General features: G+C 36.8%; 2 protein-coding genes across 4 annotated transcripts; one reads left to right on the forward strand and one right to left on the reverse strand.

The window, feature by feature from the left end:
• Window positions 1–8,299: 8,299 nt before the first annotated feature.
• Window positions 8,300–11,270, reverse strand: LOC148548110 (protein FAR1-RELATED SEQUENCE 5-like). The gene is made up of 5 exons (XM_088495579.1): window positions 11,157–11,270; window positions 10,756–10,815; window positions 9,294–10,039; window positions 8,987–9,207; window positions 8,300–8,532 (listed from the first exon to the last, which is right to left on the reverse strand). The coding sequence occupies exons 1-5, from the start codon at window positions 11,268–11,270 to the stop codon at window positions 8,300–8,302; spliced, it is 1,374 nt and encodes a 457-aa protein (XP_088351705.1).
• A 1,838-nt stretch (window positions 11,271–13,108) lies between these two features.
• LOC107613615 (Nucleotide/sugar transporter family protein) lies at window positions 13,109–17,814 on the forward strand. Of its 3 annotated transcripts, XM_016315701.3 has the most exons (8): window positions 13,109–13,582; window positions 14,170–14,277; window positions 14,356–14,390; window positions 15,378–15,490; window positions 15,715–15,976; window positions 16,081–16,349; window positions 17,043–17,207; window positions 17,287–17,814. In XM_016315701.3, exons 1-7 carry the CDS (start codon window positions 13,493–13,495, stop codon window positions 17,180–17,182), a joined length of 1,017 nt encoding a protein of 338 aa, XP_016171187.1. In that variant the 5' UTR covers window positions 13,109–13,492; the 3' UTR covers window positions 17,183–17,207; window positions 17,287–17,814. The 3 variants fall into 3 exon arrangements, with proteins under 3 accessions (XP_016171187.1, XP_020965124.1, XP_020965123.1); XM_021109465.2 differs by lacking the exon at window positions 14,170–14,277 and having other exon boundaries at window positions 13,280–13,582; window positions 14,320–14,390; XM_021109464.2 differs by lacking the exon at window positions 14,170–14,277 and having other exon boundaries at window positions 13,351–13,582.
• The last annotated feature ends 960 nt before the right edge of the window (window positions 17,815–18,774 follow it).

Genomic DNA, 18,774 nt, shown 5'->3' on the forward strand with positions numbered 1-18,774 from the left:
AAGAGAAGACCTCATTCATAACTCCAAAAGCTAACTATTGCTAAGTAGTAATGCCTTTTGGATTAAAGAATGCTAGAGTCACATACCAGAGAATGATGAACAAGGTGTTTATCCACCGCTTAGGAAAACTTATGGAGATATATGTGGACGACATGATTGTTAAAATCAAGGTCGACTTGGCACTTTTGTCCAATTTTTTTGAGGTATTTTCTATCATAAGAAAGCATGAGATGAGGCTAAATCTCTCAAAATGCACCTTCGCATGAGATTAGGCTTCATGCTAACTCAGAGGGGCATAGAAACAAACCTGGACAAATGCAAAGCTATACTCGACATGAAGAGCCCGGCCTATCTCAAAGAAGTTCAACAACTAAATAGAAGGTTGGCAGCTCTATCCAGATTCCTAGTAGAGTCAGCGCTAAAATCACTGCCCTTGTACTCAATTCTCCGAAAGGGGAAGCAGTTTGAGTGGACCCTAGAATGTGAACAAGCCTTTCAAGACTTTAAAGTCTTCCTGGGACAACCTCTCCTACTTACCCAACCATTAGTAGGAGAAAAACTTGTCCTCTACCTAGCACTGACGAGCCGAGGTATAGTTTCATCCTTGATCAGAGAAGATAAGGACAAACAGCAATCTGTCTATTTTGTTAGCAAAGCTTTACAAATAGCAAAACTAAACTATCAAAAGATAGAAAAGTTTGCATATACCATTATCCTCACCTTTCAAAGGCTCCAACCTTATTTCTAGGCACACACTAAAGGTTTGTACTAATTAACCAGCGAAACACATTCTACAAAAGATGGATCTGGTAGGACGGATGCTGCAATGGCCTGTGAAATTGTCCGAGTTTGACTTAAGATATAAAATTTGGACCGCAATCAAGTCCCAATATCTCGCAGACTTTGTAGCCACATATACCAAAAGTTGGGAAAAGCCCAACTACATGGAGCCTGTATGTAGACGGGTCATCCAACAAAGCCGGCAGTAGAGTAGGCATCATCCTAGAAAGTGAGCAAGGAACTCAGATAGAATTCTCATTACGATTCGAGTTTCCTGCTTCTAATAACCAGGTAGAGTATGAAGCCTTACTTACTGGCTTAAAGTTGGCTAAAGAAGTGGGAGCAGAATGGTTGATAATGTTTAATGGCTCTCAAGTGGTAACTTCATAGATTAATAGTACCTACCAAGCCAAGGACCCTAACATGAAGAAATACTTAGATTAAGCACAAGAACAACTAGCACAGTTCTCAGAAGAAAAGGTCCGACATATAACCCGAAAATCAAACGCTCGAGCTGATGCCCTCTCCAAATTAGCCAGCACCAAGTCAGGGGGTAACAATAGAAGCCTTATCCAGGAGACTCTACATACACCGTCGATACCAAAGAAAGATGACAACTCGGATGTAATGACTATATCTAATCAACATTTACGATGGATGACCCCTATAGTCAACTATCTTAAATTTGATATCCTCCTTGAAAATGAAAAGAAGGCCCAAAGACTCATAAAGGAGGCACAAAATTATATATTGGTCCATAATGTCCTACATAAAAGAGGCATATCAACACCTCTATTAAAATGCGTCCCGACCTCTAACACAAAGGAGGTCCTAGAAAAAGTACACAATGACATATGTGGGAATCACTTGGGAGCCCGATCACTATCCAAGAAGGTGATCCGAGCCGGGTTCTTCTGGCCGACCATACAAAAAAAAGTGGCCGAGTTCATTAAAAAGTGTCCGCCTTGCCAGAGGCATGCCAATTTTCATGTGGCACCTCCTGAAGAGCTTATCAGCGTCACCTCCCCCTGGCTGTTTGCAAAATAGGGACTTGATCTTCTCGGACCATTTCTTCAAGCTCCAGGACAAGTCAAATACCTCATAATGGGATTGACTACTTCACTAAGTGGATCAAGACAAAACCACTAGCAACCATCACTGCCCAGAGAAGTCAAAAATTCCTCTATAAGAACAGTGTCACAAGGTTTGGAGTTTCTCACTCCGTTACCACGAACAATGGAACCCAGTTTACCGACTCAACCTTTAGAAACCTAGTGGCCGACCTAAAAATAAAACACCAATTCACATTGGTGGAACATTCTCAAGCTAATGGACAAGTTGAAGCTGCAAATAAAGTTATATTGACCGGGTTGAAGTGTCGACTACAAGATGCAAAGGGAGCATGGGCCGACGAGCTCCCTCAAGTCTTATGGGCATATCAGACAACCCTTCATTCTACAACCAGGGAATCACCTTTCTGATTTGCTTACGGAATGGATGCTATGATCCCCGTAGAAATTACTAAAGAGTCACCTAGGGTTGTATTCTACAATCAAGGGGCCAATACTCAAGCACAAAAGGAAGAGCTAGATCTCCTCCCAGAAATCCAAGAGAAAGCTCGGATCAGAGAAGAAGTGCTAAAGCAGAGGATGGCTCTAAGGTACAATCAGAAGGTGATAAAAAGAAACTTTGCCATAAACAACCTCATACTGATGCGAAATGATATCAGAGTTTAGAAGTCGGGTGAAAGGAAGCTAGCTGCAAATTGAAAAGGACCCTACAAGATTATCGAAGTCATAGGAAAGGGCTACTGCAAGGTGTCCGACCTGCAAGGACGAGAGCTTCCAAGGTCGTGGCACGCATGTAATCTGAAGAAGTACTACAGTTAGGAAATGCACCTTGTTCTCTGGCGTACTCTTTTTCCCAACCTTAAGATTTTTTTCCCTAAAAAGGGTTTATTCTAAAGGGGGTTTTAACAAGGCGTCACAGCAAGGGCTAAGGGTTGTCAAAAACCCATAGTAGCAAATTTATGTAAGCAAATTTCTCATTTATCATTAAAACTCCATTTTCTCCCCAAAAGTTTCCTATAAAACACAATTTAATTTAAGTTTGATAAACCACAAAAATCATTGCCTGATCTAAAATGGTCGGCAAGATGAAGTGATGAGGTACAAATTAATGTAAGAAGTTATATAAACAACTCAGTGAAAACCGACCTTAGAATCAATGTGGAACAAAAACAAAGTGTAAAAGTAACTTAACAAAGTTCGATTACATGAATTCAAAATTTATAAAAAGGGAAACTGGAATAAACAAGTTCAACATTTTCAAGCTTAACGAAAAAACAACATTAGAAGTTGTCGAGGTACAATCCCCGACTAAGTAATTCAAAAAATACCTAACATCATTGCTAAGGTAAAGAAAGACTCTTTAAAATTTAAATGTTGTTGGAAGATAACTTGAAAACGTTTGTTAAAAAAAATACTGGCTATTACAAAAAATAAATTGTTCATCAAAGACCCACAAGTCGGGCCACCCAAAAAACAATGGAACAAAAACCACCAAAAGCTAAGATGAAGAGCCAAGTAAAGGATTAAGTTCCTCCTAGTCACTACATCCTAACCTCAGGCCAGAGGGGTCGGAGGATGAATAGAGACGGCACGGCCGGGATGGCACTAGGTGGTGAAGGAGGGAGCTCGGCATTAACAGCTTCAGAAGGGACCTTGGGAGTTTGAGAAGTCTCTCCGACCTGAGAACCCGAAGATTTCAGGTCGGGCAAAGCCTTCTCCTCATCATCATCATGGGCCGGGACAATCTTTCCGTCCACCATATTCCTGACTGAATAAAGAAAGACCGACCTCAAAAGCTAGAACTTGAACCTGTGCCTTCAAATTGGGCGAACATTTCATCCATCCCTTCAGCCACAGACTCCTCCAGGGTGGCATATCTTTCCTTGGCCTTCCAACTCCTCCTTAAGGTTGAGCTTTTCCCCAAAAACTCGAGCATAGATCTCCTCAGCCTTCTTTTGTAACCCCTCTGTCATAGCTGTAGCTGCCTCCGCCTTCTTTATCTTGGCCTGAGCCTTCTCCAAGTCGGATGATAGCCTGTCCCTCTCCTCCTCCAACTCCCTTTTGATTCCACTTAACCTCTCCACCTCAGTTCTGGTGGCCACTAAGGCACTCTGAGTAGCACTACGAGGTGTCTTCTTCAACCCCTTGGATAAAGAAGCACACACTCCGGCTATCTGAATTCCATTCGAGCCATGATCTGGAGATGATTCTGAATAGCCATGCTGTTCATAGTGATGTGGCTGTGAGGGAGAATGTTCTTTTCACTCCAAGACAGCTCTTCAAAACCTTTATCATATATACTCCCCTCTTCAATGTTTTTTTTGCCTTTGAGTGGAGGCTTTAAGGATAAAGGAGAAGGGGGGATTGTCGCGGTCACTGGAGGGGAGTGGGGATGTACTAACCGACTTGAGGGAGTAGGGGTGATCTTCTTCTGGGCGGAAGTACCCGAGTCTGATTTCCTTGGAGTGGATCGGACAGAGGTATCATCGGCTTCCTTCTCTTGAATGCTTCGAGCTACGACATTTTTTCTAGTCTGGCACAGCTGTTTCATCACTACAAACTTTGGAGCCATATTCTCTGCAAAACAAAAATAAAAGGCACCTTAGTTAGCCAAATTACAACTCAAAGTCATAAAGCTAAAGGTCGAAAAGCTACCTAGCTCGGACCGAAGCAAACTGGGGTCCCTTAAGAACTTTTTAGTATCCAACTGAGGAGCCTGGCCCCAACACTCTTCCAACACGTCTAGCTACCATACACTTCTCAAGCTCGTCTAGGGTATCTACACCATATTTGGCTAGCACGAATTTTTCTTACCAATATAGTGGAAAGGAAGGTTCATCATTATCATCCAAATAGAAAGGTCAGACACCCTCTATAGCTCAGACTTTGAAGAAATAGTTTTTGAAGTCATGGAAGGATTCATCAAAAATAGAAAAAAGTCTTTGTACCCTAAACAACACGAAAGGAAAGCCAAGATGACTTTCCTTTTGAAGACCCGGGTTTGGTCAAGACAAAAAGGTAAAAAAAGACCTTGAGGTAAAGTCGGACATCAAGCTCCCGGCAGAAAAGTTGGTACATTTTGAGGAAAGCCCAAGAATTCGGGTGAAGTTGGGTAGGAGCGACATTACAAGTCCAGAGGATGTTCTAAAAGTTAGAAAAAGGATGTTTAATGCCTAATTTTGTAAAGAAGCAATCATATGCATGGAAAAGGGGCATTCCAATTTCTCTAAAGGAGGAAAATACACCCTCTCCTCAGGATCTGGCACTAGTAACTCATAATTCCACTCATCCTCCCGACTTTCATATAGCCTATGGTGTCTAGGGAATACATCAATGTACTCTTTGTCAACTACGAAAACAGGAAGAAAGACAATACTATCTACCCAAGATAACAAAAAAAGGTGGGACCTTTGATGACATGTTGACAATTACAGACCGAGACATAAAAGCTACACTTACAAATACAAAATAAACAAGTCATCACTAAAGAGCTTGACCATAGTAAAAAGAAGTCGGGCAAATGCAACAAAACACAAAATGCGATTTCAAAAAGATCTTTTTAGAACAGAAAGCATAAAAATGGTGTCCCTCCTACACTATCGACAGCGATACCATTGGGGGCAACACAAATACATTCAACAAGTCACAAACGATGACAAGTTTCTCCAAATGCCAGAAAAATAGTCAAACATTCATAACAAGTAATATCCGGCGACAAAAATAGTTTCCAGCGACAAAAAACAGTTTCAAAAAGGACTCTCAGTAAACAAAGTGGCAGCAGTCAACAACTTTTCCAAGGAAGACTCAAGATGGAAACAAAACCAACAACTACAAGAATCTCCGCTACTACTCAAAATATCACCCAAATACAAAAACAAATTCAGAAAACACAGAATAGTTACGCAAAAAAGAAGTCAAGAGTACCAATCTTGATGAGATTCTAAGAATAGGAAGGACACGCCAAATAGCAGTAAGCATGAACGTTCCTCTCCATATAGTAAAGCAAGATCTTCAAAGGGTCCAGATGGAGAAAACCTTGGAAATAAAACCGGTTAGGAAGCAAAAAATAGAAGGAGAAATTGAAAGAGCTTTTGTGAGGAAAGGAGGCAAATAAAGCGTTTTCAGAAACACAAAAAAGGAGAAGAAAAAGAGCGCAAAATATTTTATAAGAGAGAAAGGAAAAAATGGTCATTTCACACCCTCCTTAAAGGCGTGCGCAAATCCCAAGGGAATTGGTGTGTAACGTTCGCCCCTCATTAAAAAAGGCAACATTCAAAATTTCAAAACACGTCGAGTACCTGACCTCTTAAAGGCGGTATACCCGACATCATAACTGAAAGCCATAAAATGCTTGAACTTGACCTTATAAAAAGCTCGGACTCAAGCAGGGAGCACTGTTCATACCCTGACCCAAAAGTCAAGTCCAATAAGGATAAAAGGCCTGACCCAAGGGGGAGGCCTCAACCATATGTCAGACCTCTTTAAATAGGTCGGACACCGCAAAGGAGCCCAGCTCTACTTGCCCAAGCAAGTAACTGCCTCCACAAATCTTTCCAACTATCTCTATCTTTCCTTAAAGATAGATCCTAACAAACTCCCCAGATAAGGGGAACGGTTATCCATCAATAAAGATGGAACTACTTCAACAAAGGTGGTTATTAGCTCTACTATAAATACACAGACACTCCTCAAGTATATTCACGTTCTAATCTACTAAAAACCTGCCTAAAGCCCTTACTAACTTAAGTATCGGAGTCTCTTGCAGGTACCACCCCCACCTCCTCACGAGGAATTTGAACGGTGATACCTCAGCACAAGAACAAGTCAAACGCTCCCCACAAGGAGTCTGGACCACACATCCAGCCCAAATCAACGTTTACGTAACCCTTAGAACAGATGTCAATTTGGCCTCAAATCCCAATTACATAAACTCTTTCTCCAATTAGAGAAAGCGATTAGATTGATATATTTTTATAAATATATTTGGTCAGCATTTAATTGGACATATCAGGTGTCCTGTGTACTCTTAGTCGATGTTCTACATTATCAATTGTTAACAAAAACTATTAATGGAGTAATGGGAGGACAAGCGTAATTAATTTGTAATCTTTGGAGTGTTAATTTTATTGATAAAATTTTTCAGAGACGAATTTAGAAAATGGACTAATTTAACTATTAACTTAAAAATAAATCTTATTGCAAAAAGTCGATGAAAGAACTTATCAAATTAGTTAAAAACAGATGAACGGTTGAATTGATTCCTTTTTTGTTGGAAAAAATAGTTAAAAAATTAATTTTTAAGAACAAAGTAGTATTTGAGTTCCTAATATTTAGGCTAAGTTATAAATAGGGAAAAGATAACAACAGCTGTGCTTTTGTTTCTTTGAATAAATACTTCAAAACAGGATAAATGCAAGTGACAAAATAGAAAAGGGTATAGTTTATTAAGTTGTATCTAATGAATGACACCAAACTCACGCCAAGAAACCTAACTATATATGCCTAAAAGAATTCAACAGGTGCATGAATCCGCCACCATCCAATGAATTCCATATAGTAGAATCCTCAAATCTTTTATTTACAGAACCATGATGATCATTATCTAACTGAAGGTCAACCTCATCCTACAAGATGCACAACACAAACAGAACAACATACATTAATCTAGAACACCATTTCGTAAGAAAAATTTAAAATATACGTCGCCTCTAACACATACCGGATGTGATTTCCTCTTCCTTTTTTTGCATTGACTTCTTAATTGACTTGTCCAACTCTACTCCAAGTCTCTTACTCTTCGGCCGTCCTTTAGTTTTGACTCTTGAGGGTCCCCGTATGTCATGTACAATAGCACCGCCTGTGCTTTGTGTGGGCATGGTATTCTGAGTCGCAGCAATAGTAGTGGAATGCATGCTGGCACGGTAATCAGTCAGCTTAGCCTTTGCATCCCAAAAGGCAGCTCGCAAGATGGTTGCTTCCTCCTCACAAGCAACAAACTCCTGAGCAACATTATAGAACTCTGAACACAGATGCCTGAACAAGTTGTTGCTTTCATCACTCTGAGCCACGTCATGGCTACTCTTGATGTAAGTGTGCTTGCGGATGACATTCGTACTCCATCGAGGAAGAACATAGCAGCTCGGTACTGTGTCAACTCTGTAGTATGACCACACCGCAAGGGTGTGGCAACACAATATACCAGCGGATTCAAACTTGTTGCACTCGCACTGACCCTTTCGACTCAAAGGGTCAAACTCGACCATGAAAGTATGGTAGACAGGCTACCCCCAGAATACCTTCTGCTCGTCCACTTTAATAGAAATTGTATCTCTCTTTTGTTCAATTGATCGACCCACGCAATCGGTTTTTTTTTCTTACCTCCAGCTAAAGAGTCCTGAACATACTACTGGTGTATTCCTGCTGAAACTGTCTCTCAATGTTCGTGCTCCCTATACATGGATGACTCCTTTCGAGTCTGCAGCATCATCTTCCAGCTTCTTTTGCTCCTTGTTTCCAAGCACATTGTCGTATTCATGGACGAACTGAACCAACCCACTCTTGTAATGCAGGTATCCACCATAAAATGCGTGCATGCTTTCACTATGCTGTGTACTCCTCATGCCTGCCCAAAATTCACTCTTGAAGAATATTGGAACCCACTTCCGTCGATTCGCATAAAGGTCTGCCCAAAAAAAATGCATAAGAGTGCCGCTTATAAACAACATGATGACAGCTTCCAATGCAATGATAAAATAAATTAAAAAAACATCCAGACACAGTACGAGAAAAAACATCTGTTTATGTATTGAAAAGAACATCCACTGACTTTAGGGATAGAAAACTCAACTACATTTCTTAGCAAAAACATAAGAATGGAATCAAGCTGGCAAAAATAACATGAAGTGAATAAATAGGCAACTAGAAACCAACAGACGAGATTTAATTTAAGAATCACATACCTTAACCATCTGTTCTGGCCTAAGTTAAATTGTTTGATGAAACCAGCCCAATCAACCTCGAATGATTCAGTCAAAGGAGAATTTCACACAATGTGATTCATCATTGCATTCAATTCTCCGTACCTAGCGTATCCACCGAGCTTGAATTGTGATTTCTTCATTATGTGCCAGATGCACCATCGGTGGACAGTATCAGGTAGGACCTTCCTAATAGCACCGGCCATCGCCTTGCACTGGTCAGTGATAATCGCCTTGGCGTAGTCCCGACGCATCTCACCCACTGCGTGAACACCCACTCAAAACTAGGGATCTCCTTGCTCCCAAGTAAAACACAGCTAAGAAGAGTAGACTTCCCATGGTGGTTTACACCGACAAAGGATGCAAACGGCAGACCATGCCTATGAAAAGAGCAAAAACAACTGTGAGGCAACAAGACAAATTTAACAAATAACTGTTCTTGTAATTCACTAATAAGTATACAGACCTATTTCTTCTGTAAGTGGTGTCAAACGACACCACATCTCCGTAATATTCATACGAAGTCCTGCACCTTGCATCTACCCATAGTGCGCTCCTAAATTTATTAGCATCGTCAACATCTATGGCATAAAAGAAGTTGGGATTGATCTCCTTCATTTGAACAAAATAATTCATCATCCCCTGGAAGTCCTCATTGTCATCGGAGCATCGGAGATTGCGTGTGATGTAATTTCTGACATCCTTTTCTGAAAAATCCAGGTTTGAGGACCCACCAACCTCGTTTGCCAGTGCTAGAAATGTCTTGTTGGGTCTTATTCCAGCCTCGTAGTTATCCGTAATGACACACTTAACATGCATGGTTAGCTCCCGGTACTCATGATAGTGGACAGCTTTCTTAGCCGAACAGCGGTGAGAATGCCTTAATTCTAATCTAGACACAACCCAACTTTCCTTCTCCTTGTCCAGCATGACATACATCCTTTCTCTGCATCTCATGGCTGTAATTCTATTTGCTCGAGTTGCTGCGTTCACCCTAGACTCTCGATAACCTTCTCGCGTGGAGTAAATAGATTGATTAACCGGTATCTTTGATTTCTTCCGCGTCTTGTCGAAATTTGTGTTCCTGATTTTAGTAACAAACCCAACTTTCTTTGCATAGTTTGCATAAAATTTCTGTGCAAGAGGCAACGAACCAAAACTCATTCCTATGACTGGAATTTTATCTTCACCGACGCCACTATGATTCGACAACTGTAACGTCAATACACAAAATTAGATACGAATTAAAACTAGCCCTAACACAGTAAGTATTTGATACCAAATTCTTAGCATACTTTAATAACATCTCAAATAAATATGTTAATGTACCCGAATTTTCCAAATAAATGAGCTTCTTGAATTTTAAAAAACATCTATATTATACAGATTTGTTTCACTATAAATACTAACCAAAACTTTAGCCCAACCCAATATATTGAATGTTGGATTGGTTTGAATTTATATGGTTAACAAGTTGATCACATAAGGAACCAATACATTTGATAGGTTCACAAATTACAAAACACCTTTATATAGTAACCTGCGAAGATTTTCAGTAAAATTCTATGATTATAAATATAGAAATGATATTTGAACTTTAAGGAAGTGTACAATCATCACTCTACTTTTTTTTCTTTTATATCATTATATGGTCTGATACCATTTCAGGATTCATATAGCACTCACTAATATATTTATACTATATTGAAAGCATATACTGAATTGATGTAACCTACCCTAAGAAAGTAGATGAAAAGTAAAATCAAAGCATATTCTCATTAAAACCTTGCCAAGGCATAAATACTACCAAAAAGAGCACATATTCTTTCTTAGTCAATAATACAAAATTAACACAGTGAAAGATCTAATGTGACTTAAAAAATATCTAATTAGCATGAATTAAAAACATTCACATAGCACATTCAAACCTCGTGTCCGTAGTCTAACTCATCCTTTCTAGTCACAACGACGTCGGTAATTTCGTCGACCTTCAATTAAAGACACCGGAAAAATCCATTATCAAGTTAAGATCCTTCTTTACTATATAATGAATGAGTCCAATAAAAACCATCAAAAAATATTGCAAAACAAATCTGGGAGTCAAGCATACTTTAATGATGGCAATTCTTATGATTCGAACATGCTGGGTAAGTATTTAGTAGCAATTTTAAGCATACTTTGCTCAACTAAATATATCACTGTGCCAGAATTTTTCAAATGAATATACTTTTTGAACTGAAAAAATATCTAATTAGCATGAATAATAAACATTCAAATAACACATTGTTATAAAATTTCTTACAACGAAGGAGCAGCTTATGCAACATACCTTCGACCCTTCTTGCTCTTGAATAACTACTTCACCCACACTGAATCGTTCATCGCCTTGTGTTGGATTGATCAATGTACTAATCGATCCACCTTCCGGGGTTGAAAACGCCATGGAAGATGCTATCTTCCGGAAGTGTTGCACCGCACCCTTCTCTTCGATGGTTGATTGGAGGAGGTTGGTGCCGCTGATGTAACCAAGAGCGAACCATGCACCGTAACCGCCGTGAGGGAGATAGGATGAATAATCGGGAGCGTATACTTCACTTGAGAATGGAGCGGCGCTTGGATGGTCCGATGGAGGAGGTCGGTGCCGTTAATGATATGAAGAGGGAAAAGTATATGGAACCATGCACCATAGCCACCAAAGGGAATGGAGGGTGAAGAATCGGGCTTGATTTCTCCTCCGTGATCCCAGGAGCAGTTTTTGAAACATATTACTCAAAAGGTGATTTTAATTAAACATCAATTAATAACAAATATCGTAAATTAAAAAAAATTAAATTAATTAAGATTGAAATATAAATTAATGTAATTTTGTTTGCTTTTTAGCTGGTCACCTCTTGGTTTCATATACTTTTCCTAATTGAAAATCAATTTTAATCAAACAATAATTATATATAAAAAACGCTAGTTATTCATCAAATTACAATTTTTTTTCAAATAAATACTCTAATTCAAGAATTATAGATAATTAAATTAATTTTCTTTTACTCAAAAAATAAGGTACAAAATCTAAATATTTTTTTTGGTGTCAACAAAATCTAAATATTTAATTAAACATATAAAATTTTTATTATTTTTTAATTACTAAAATCTTAAATCATAAATAAGAAATTGCCCAACTAATATAAAAAAATATGTGAAAGCATAATCTTTTGTAAGTATAATAAATCATAAATAACTTATTATTTAATTTTTAAAAATTTAGGATCATAGGCTGCGTTTGTTTTCAAGAACAGGACACTGAGATATGGACACGTAGACACAAAATCGTGTTTGACAGATGAGACATGAACAGAGATATTATGTCCATAAACACTGAATTAGTGTATTTTGTGTCCGTCCTGAAAGGAAGAACACAGAGACACTAATAAGGGACACAACTTATTTTTTATTTTTCTTTCATTATTCTTGTTAATATTTTATAATTATATTTTTTTTTTCAAATTTTTTACATGAAAAAAAATGAGAGTAAACTATATTTTCAAAATTTGTTCTAATTTATCACCAAACAAAATACAAGAACACAAAATTTTAATTTTGTATCCTTATCCTTTGTGTCTTGTTCTCAATGTCTTGTCTTATCCTCTTCTCAGAAATAAACGCAGCCTTATAGTTAATGATTTTTGCATTTAGTGAGAGGTTTTTAGTTCAACATCCACTTAAAACATATTTTTATATAAGTATATAAAGATTAAGACTCATCCTGCATCATACTTAATGCGTACAAGAACCTTATTTGCACCCTTCTCTATCTCTACGGATTGGATTGATAACCGTACCTGATTGAATTGGATAACTGTGGACATGTTGTACCTTAAAAAAAGAGAGACATATAAAATAATGAAAATGTGATTCTTATATTTATTGAGTTTAATTTTGATATATAAAATTTTTGGTAAAATTGTTTAATTATATATTTTTATGATTATATATATAATTAATATAAAAGAGAATTGCTAATGAGTAATAGCTCAAATGACATAGTCTCTTCATACTTAATTAAGAAGTTGTGGGTTCGAGTCTCCTATTTTTGGTAAATATAAAAGAGAATTATTTTTATTCGTATAACATTGTATAATTAGGGGTTGCGGGTTCGATCCCCATACTCAATTAAGAGGTTGCGGGTTCGAGTCTCCTATATTTCTAAATTTAGCCAACGAGTAATAGCTCAAATGACATAGTCTCCCCATACTCAATTAAGAGGTTGCGGGTTCGAGTTCGAGTCTCATATCTTTAGTTAAAAAAAAAATTGTATAATTAGGAGGTACTGTTAAATTATGGGAAAGTCTAGGGACCAGCAGATTTATTAAAATCTGGCCAGCATTTAGCCAGCAAAAGAAAAATGTCTCTACCATTAGATAAAATTTCATAACTACCTGTAAAGCATTCAATTTCAAAGCCCAAAGCTCTCATATTTCATCCTTCTCTCACCGTCGTCGTCTTCCCTTTCCCAGACCCATACCTTCAAAATTGGATAGTCCGAACCCGACCCATTTCACTGATTGGGTTTCAGATTCAGATTTGAGAAAAAGAAAAGTCAACACTGAAGATTGAAGAAGAAGGAAGCTCAAACAACAAATACGAAGCTTTGCGTGTGCTCTGCTTGCAACAATGGCGGATCCGAAGAAGGAAGGCTTCCTCACCTACGCTTATATTCTGCTCTACATTGCTCTTTCCAGCGGCCAGATCTTCTTCAACAAGGTTTCCTCACCGAAATCCCTAATTTAGAAACTCCTATCTATAATTACCAATGCACTTTTTGTTTCCCGAGAAAATTCAGGGAAATTTGACCTTATTGTTGTTTTTGTTCTTGAGTAGGATTTATATGGTATCTAGCTCTGGATTCATTTTAATTTTTAGGTTGAATTTTTGAGACGTGTGAAATTGATTGAAATTGGATATGCTGATAAGGTATTTGTGATATGTGATTTGAGATAGAGTTGTTGCATGTAAGTAAGTTCTATAGAACTTTTTCTTGGAATTTTTTCATGGTTTCTTTCGTTTGTTGTGGAAGGCTTGTTTGTTGTGTGAACTGCGGAACTGGAATAGCTAAGTATCTTGTGTCAGATTCTTGGTTTTTGGACTTTGTTGTCTTGTTTGGTTCGGTCACCTTTTGGAGTAATTGCTGAAAGTAAAGTTGGATGCATTATTGTCTACTTTTGCCTCCTAGATTTATTCTTGAAACTTAAGTTCTTGATGTTTGGCATGGTTTGTTGATTGACTTGAGAAAGGAATATGTAGCTGATGTTCTTTATATATATATATATATATTTTCTTTTAAATTGCAGTGGGTTTTGTCATCTAAGGAAATAAACTTCCCTTATCCCCTTGGGTTGACTCTACTTCATATGATCTTCTCCTCTGTTTTGTGTTTTGTATTAACCAAAGTTCTAAAGGTACGTATGTGTTTGTGTTTTGCATAATATTTATTTGATTAGCGATGAGTATGCACCCGATGAATATGTCTTTTGCAGATTATGAAGGTTGAGGAGGGAATGACTCATGAAATGTGAGTAAATAAATAAGCTCTCTGTAGATTGCATCCAATTTTAAAAATTGCATACATGGAAGTTTTTGGTTTTGTCATTGTACCTCTGACCCTGACTATTTAGCAGCTGAAGATTTATAAGACTTTAACCTAAAGGATAATTCATAAAAGTGAGATCATAAGAGGTTTACTGATTAAGAAAGAATATTAGCAAAACGTTTCTGTGTATGCCTCTGTGCCCTCTAGCTTGGATGAGTTATGTACTCAAGAACAGGAGTTGATAAAAAGGCAAAATCATAAAATATATCCTTTTAAGTGGTCTAACCCCGATGATATTTGGAAAATGATTAATGAATATTTGAGTATAGAACAATCTAAGGATTTGATCTTAGTTTCAATTGTCTTCATTCTCTTTCTGCCATAATGTGTTTAGGATGAGTCCTATTTGGTCAGTGTCAAACCTGTACCAGCATTTCATAGTGTGTTGGTTGCATTGACAGTGGATGATCATAAATTAGTTAAATAGTACTAGTTTCCTCTGAGCATTAGTTAAACTTTCTTGATCACAATGAACAGTGTGTCGGTTGCATTAACAGTGAATGGGACATCAGAAAGGGCTTATGCGCCTTTCTTGTTTTGTTTTGTTTTTATTTAAACTCCTTCAATTAAGATTATCGTGAAGATTATCTATATCTTACAATACATATATAATGTGGATATTTCAAAATGTCTGTAGTAAGGAATCGAACCTAGCACCTTCAAGTTGTGACCCTTATATACATTCTTTAAACCCAAAACTATGATTGTTTTTGTGTTATTGTGTGATATATATGTAAAAATGTTAACATTTTAGTTTAATAAATTAAATTAATATCCAAAAAGTAAAAATGCGGCCTAATAGGCACGATGTGGTGCTAGTTAACAGAAATGTGTTATGAGTTTGTAGTTGATTTAAGATACTTACGATATTGCCAGAATCCAGTATAATCATGTCTTTCATTATTTCAGATATGTTAGTTCAGTAATGCCAATTGGGGCTATGTTTGCAATGACTCTTTGGCTGGGGAATACTGCCTACCTGTATATTTCTGTTGCATTTGCACAAATGCTGAAGGCAATTAGTAAGTTGGTACTTGCCTGATTGATATTCACAATAGCTAGGTATCTGAAACCAAATGTTGTACCATATGAAAGTTTAATTGGTAATCGGATCTGTGTGGCTAATGAACTCGCCATAGACAGTATATAGTGATTGTATATGGGTTCTCAAGACATCAAGATTACTTTTTTCCTACAAGAAAACTAACTAATATATTCCTTTGGATTGATTAAATGTAATGTACAGTGCCTGTAGCTGTTTTTGTGCTTGGAGTAGCTGTAGGACTTGAGACAATGAGCTGCAAAATGCTTTTGATCATGTCCTTGATTAGTTTTGGTGTCCTAGTAGCTTCTTATGGAGAGATAAATATAAATTGGGTTGGAGTAGTTTACCAAATGGGAGGTGTTGTTGGTGAAGCTCTAAGACTTATTTTCATGGAGATTTTTGTTAAGAGAAAGGGTCTGAAGTTGAATCCTATATCAGTGATGTATTATGTTAGTCCATGCAGGCAAGTGGTTTTCAGAATTTTATATTCTCTTGCACAATTTTCTTTACTAAACTTTGTATATTGTAAACTAATGCACGTGACAACAATTTTGGATTGTTTTGCAGTGCAATTTGTTTATTCCTTCCATGGATTTTTCTAGAGAAACCAAAGATGGATGAACATGGACCTTGGAACTTCCCTCCTGTTTTGCTTATCCTCAACTGCCTTTGTACTTTTGCTCTAAACTTATCAGTTTTCCTTGTTATTACACACACAAGTGCTTTAACCATTCGTGTTGCCGGAGTTGTCAAGGATTGGGTGGTTGTCTTAGTGTCTGCTCTGTTGTTTGCTGATACAAAGCTGACAATGATAAATTTGTTTGGTTACGGAATTGGTAAGTAACGGATCATCTTTGACCTTCTAAATCTTCCTGTCATTTTGAATATAGTTCAAGTATTTCCTGTGACATTTCTTGCACATAAACCATCCTGTGGTTACAATTTTCCTAGTTCAGGGCCAATTAATAACGCTGGAAGCCTGTGTGCATATTTAAATTTTCCTGAGTCCAGTACCTATTAATAACCTGCAAACAAGCACAGGCCTTCAATTAATATTCAAGTTCAAAACAAAAAATGTTATTCATACATTTAAACTGGGTCCACATCCACTCCAAATGATTTCCTAAGCTCCATACATAACCCTTACAAGATAGTTGAAGACTGATTTGTAATATCAAATTCTAGTGCAAAAATTTCTTCTTGTTATCACTTTTGACGGGGAGAAGGTGAGCATAAGGGTGATTTCCTATATTCTATATCATAATATTGTTTCTAGTCATTTTTTATGAATTTATACTCACTGATGTTTGGAGTATCAACACAAGTAGTTGTCCTAGTTGATTCAAATGTTTGATTTTTATGATTGATATTTGACAGGTTGCTTGAAAAAAATTCAAAGACTACCAAAATTAAAATTTGAATTGTGCAACATAAAATTGTTATAATCCAATCGCTTATTAAGAAATTATGAATGTTGATATATGTTAAGAGAAAAGGAGCTGATTTCATAAATTGTAAATTTCATGCAGCCATCGCTGGGGTAGCCGCGTACAATAATTACAAGTTAAAGAAAGAAGCTACACATGTGTCCCCAAATGATTCTCCGAATGCTTCTGAGCATGGTGAATCTTCCCATAGGCTAGAGTCACAGCCTTTAACAAGAAGATAAATAGCGTCTTGGACCAACGCCAGAGGTATGTATATAATGACTACGTTCATATTAGCTTTCTTCCCACAATTTTCATTTCTTATTTCTTTTCCTCTCTGGTCCAGTTGTTCATGCCCTTTCCTGAAGTTGATAAGAACATATAGTAGATAATGATACAATTCTCACATAATGTGACAAAGAAGCCATCAAACGTTAATGTAGTATTGAAAAGTATAAGCAAGCATCATTACACAGCTGATCATACAGCGGAGGAATCGATGTGCAGATGTAATATATATACTCACTTTTATCCTTTCAAATAGAGGAGCTAGGCCATAGCATTCGGATTTTGAGGAATTTTGAAGTCATTCAAAAAGATTATTTCTTTGAAGCAATTACCACTTTCAATCTTCGCAGCTCATTATTTCAAGTTGAAATGAAAATTCCAAGATTAAAAGCCGAGGCATCCACCATTTATTATATTTGCACATGTGCTGGTAGTTGCCAATTGCCATGGTTTTATGCTAATTTTTTATGTTACAGAGATTAAACCTTGTACAATTGTTTTGTTTGTTTGTAACGTACCTTAACATTATTCAACATAAGGAGACAGATACAGAATTATAGAATAGATTGATTCAATGTTGGGGATCCTTGCACCACTGTAATCCTTTTTAATCTTGATGCTTTCAAATTTCAATGTTGTATGTCGTTGGTTCTTAGGGCTAGACATAAATGATTAGGTGTTACTCAGGGCCGAATGTTTCATCTTATGTGATGCCATTCAAGCATATCTGCTATTTGGTATCAATTTCTGATCGTTATCCACCACTATATGTATAATAATTTATAGCATGTGTTCCGAAGGGAAAAGAAGAACGGGAAGCGTTCAAACTCCACAGAATAAATTTGAGACAATTTTACTCTTAAAACCTTTTTCATCTCATTCCTTTTATTCCAAAACCTAAACTTTCAAACACACTTGCACTTGTAAGCTAGTTATGGTGTCAGGCTCAGCATATTCAGTGTTATATCTTTAGATGGAGATAGAGAATCATGGTATCTGTCCCTTTATCGAGATATTTGAAATATGAAATAAAAAAACAATTTACGTTATCGATTTCGCTAATTATTTTTGATATTGCAATTAGATTTGTATAATACGCTGAAATGATACTTTAGATGTATATTCTACGCATATGAGTTTTATAACAGTGTCTACGGAAATCAACTGTTTAATCATTGTTGAATCATTGATCAATGGTTGACATCAGTTTAAAAAGTTGAGACTATCGATTTTACTAATTTTAAAAAAATTGTCCTATTTTAAATCGCTAGTTTTATTTTGATTTATTTTTTGTTCTACTTCAAATCGTTAGTCTCATTTTTATTTATTTTTTTGTCTCTTCTTGGAATTGTTAATCACGATTTTTTGTGATATTAACAACCTTCATATCAGTATATTACATCAAATTAGTATAATATCAATATATTACACTCCTTCGTTTATAATATCCAAAAAGATTAGCCATGGATTTAGCTGAAATATATCTTAACAATGTTTGTTAAGAAAATAATCATTTATTTTTTAAGTTTTTGATTCATTAAAATAT

Source organism: Arachis ipaensis, chromosome B8, assembly GCF_059453495.1.
Source record: "Arachis ipaensis isolate K30076 ecotype BB chromosome B8, ASM5945349v1, whole genome shotgun sequence".
Classification (NCBI taxonomy): domain Eukaryota; kingdom Viridiplantae; phylum Streptophyta; class Magnoliopsida; order Fabales; family Fabaceae; genus Arachis; species Arachis ipaensis.